General features: G+C 33.8%; 1 protein-coding gene across 2 annotated transcripts in view; it reads left to right on the top strand.

Moving 5' to 3' along the window:
* The window catches only part of LOC106459712, a 55,569-nt gene that overhangs the window by 10,140 nt on the left and 42,549 nt on the right, over positions 1–2,880 (top strand). Inside the window, exon 3 of one of the 2 annotated variants that reach the window (XM_022386244.1) lies at positions 2,356–2,464. The exons of the other annotated variant lie outside the window; for it this stretch is intronic. Coding sequence (XP_022241952.1) covers positions 2,356–2,464 — 109 coding nt within the window. The remainder of the gene's footprint in view (positions 1–2,355; positions 2,465–2,880) is intronic. 2 annotated transcript variants of the gene reach the window in all.

Consider the following 2,880-nt stretch of genomic DNA (forward strand, 5'->3'; position numbering starts at 1 on the left):
AATCAGGTTGTTGATGCCCACATTACAGAAATCACTTGGCTTTGTAGCAAAAAACTTGTCGATGCCCTTTTTAACACCTTTCCACATTTTGCATACGTTTTCCCATTAAGATGATGTTTCAGCGAACAAAAAAGATGGTAATCTGATGGTGCCATATCTCGAGAATATGATGGATGGGAAAGAACTTCCAACCCAACTGCATAATCTTGTGTTGCATCAAACGTGTCACATGTGAACATGCATTGTCGTGGAGAAGAAGAACCCCCTTCTGATTGACGAGTGAAGGGCGTTTCTGATGAAGGGCTTAATTTAAACGTTCCAGTTGCTGACTATAGATCTCTGCGTTGACAGTTCACTGTGAATTGAGGAGTTCAAAATGAGTTACTCCTTTGATGCTCCACCAAATGTAAAGCACCATTTTCTGTGGATGGAGTCCAGGTTTTGGGGTGGGAAATGGTTTTCGTCTAGGACTGAGCCATTGTTTTTGGCGTTTAATATTCTCATAGAGAATTTATTTTTCTTCACCAGTAACAGTTCTGTCCAAAAATGGCCCATTACACGCCAGTAGAGACAAAGCAACGTTTACACGTTGGAAACGATGATCATCGGAGAGTTTGTGAGGCACCCAAACACCTTATTTATGGAATTTTCCCATATTCCTTAGATGTTTACGTATTGTTTAATGAGAGACGTGCAATTTCAGGGCCATTTTATGAGTGTATTGCTTTGGGTTAGACTCAACAAGCGTCTTCAGAGCATCAACATGATTCCAACATATCAGCCCCAGCCATCACAGTTTTTAAGGCTAAAGTCACCTGAATGTAATTTGCTGAACCATCGTTGACATTTACGAACGTTCAAAACATTTCCATAAACTTCTTTGATATTCTTTGTGGCCACAGAGGCGTTGTATCCCTGCTTGTATTCAAACAGCATTACATGCCGAATGTGTGTCTCGTGGTGTTCCATCACTATAAGGATTACAGTAAACTAAACTTTACACATTATATAGGCTACACTAACGTGACGTTTAGGTGGTTCGTTTAACAATTGTATGTGATGTACGTTTTTCGGGGTGGTTAATGAAAGTGTTCCAAAACGCGACATTAATTTCTTGACGACGTAATATTTATTCCTTGTCCAACTGAAGCCTCGAATTTTCTCTAAACTACGCGAGCGACGTTGTGAGAAAACAATACTCACTTAAGGTAACGAGAAAAATACCAAAATCTGAGTAACGTGACGTCAACAATATTAGTAAATCCTAGACAACAATGTAGTTGCAAACACAACGTACGACTCGTACAGAGCTATGTAACAAAAATGTGTCACAACTAACACTTTGAAAACAATCTATCTTCAACACTTCTGTCTTAAATGCTAAACAATCATTAAATATTAAGTTACAATATAAATTAAATATTAACGCCTACACTAAACAGTCTAGTATATCCAACATTTTGATAAGTTACAACTTGAAAATCTCTTTGAAATTATGCATTGAAACATCTAAGAATACCAAAGTATTGTGAAATATATTATTTTTTTCGTAAATAAATTTTTCTGTGATATATTTTATTATCCACATTAATAACACGTTAAAAAACAAAGTTTCATTATACTAGTTGAAATTAATAAAACAAATAGAAGAGACCGAATTACGTGTAAGATGTGATACAAGCTCTGTTCTTAACATAAAAGTTAAAATGTCATAACATGATCAAAGGTCAAAAAGTGGCAATAATCAATTTAATTCTGAGAAGCGTGAAAGTTGGGCTACAATTTTACATCAACATAAACAGGATTAAACAACACTTTTATTTCGCTACCAAGATTGGGGAAAATAAAATAAGACTTATATTCTGTCACAGAATCTGGATCTTGCTTGAACTATATGCAGTTTCATAGTGTCAGAGTATCTAGAGACTTGAAATGTTTTTTTTTTCTTTTATAAACATGAGGAATTTGACCCATCAAAACTTATCACTTACTTTTTTTTCTCTCTCAGAACAGGATTTTTTTCTCAATTCTTTATGTATAATTCACTGTTTAACTATATTTATTGAAAGACAGTGCTTTAAGAAAATGGAGTTAATTCCAAGCACAAGTGTTTTTCAAATGGTTAAAAAATATTGTCTGTTTTCTCCTTATCATTCTTATCTTCATAAATACTGTTACAGTTTTGTTTATCATTATGGGTTGTTTATCCTTAGTTTAACACAGATCTATATCGTGTTATATAAAATTTAACGTGTTATGTTTCTTTAAAAACGCTACTTTGTTAATATACATAATTTTCACCAGTTTTTCTTCAGGTAGTTGGTGATATCAAATATTTTTATACCCTTTATTCAGAGCACGTTGCGACGATTCACTGAACACGTAAAAAATGGGAACATCGAGAAAATCGAAAAATTCTTGGTTAAAGGATTGGATCCCAATTTTCATTGTCCTGACAGCCAGGGTAAGAAGTAGATACACCTGAATTTTTTACATTTTTGGGAGTTATGTTATCCGGATGATAGCACATGTCAGAATTAATTTTTTTTATCGTAAAGTAGGAAATATTGATTTATTTCTTGTTTTGTTGTAAAGCCCAAAGCTTCAAACAGACTAGCTGTGCTATGCACATTGCAAGGATCGAACTCCGAATTGTAATGTTTTAAGTTTTCAAGGTTATCGATGAGCCACCAGGGGCCCTTGTTTTCTAATTTTTATTGTTACATATTAGAATTTCAAATAGCCTGAAATTGAGTTAAATGATACTTTAAATTTTGTAGTTAAATTGTACTTTGGATTTAGTAGTTAAATTAAAGCCGATATATAGTCAGTTTATGATATTTGCCAACAAGATTGATACACACCGTTTTCAACATAAAT

The sequence above is a fragment of the Limulus polyphemus genome, unplaced genomic scaffold (genome assembly GCF_000517525.1).
Source record: "Limulus polyphemus unplaced genomic scaffold, Limulus_polyphemus-2.1.2 Scaffold651, whole genome shotgun sequence".
NCBI lineage: Eukaryota > Metazoa > Arthropoda > Merostomata > Xiphosura > Limulidae > Limulus > Limulus polyphemus.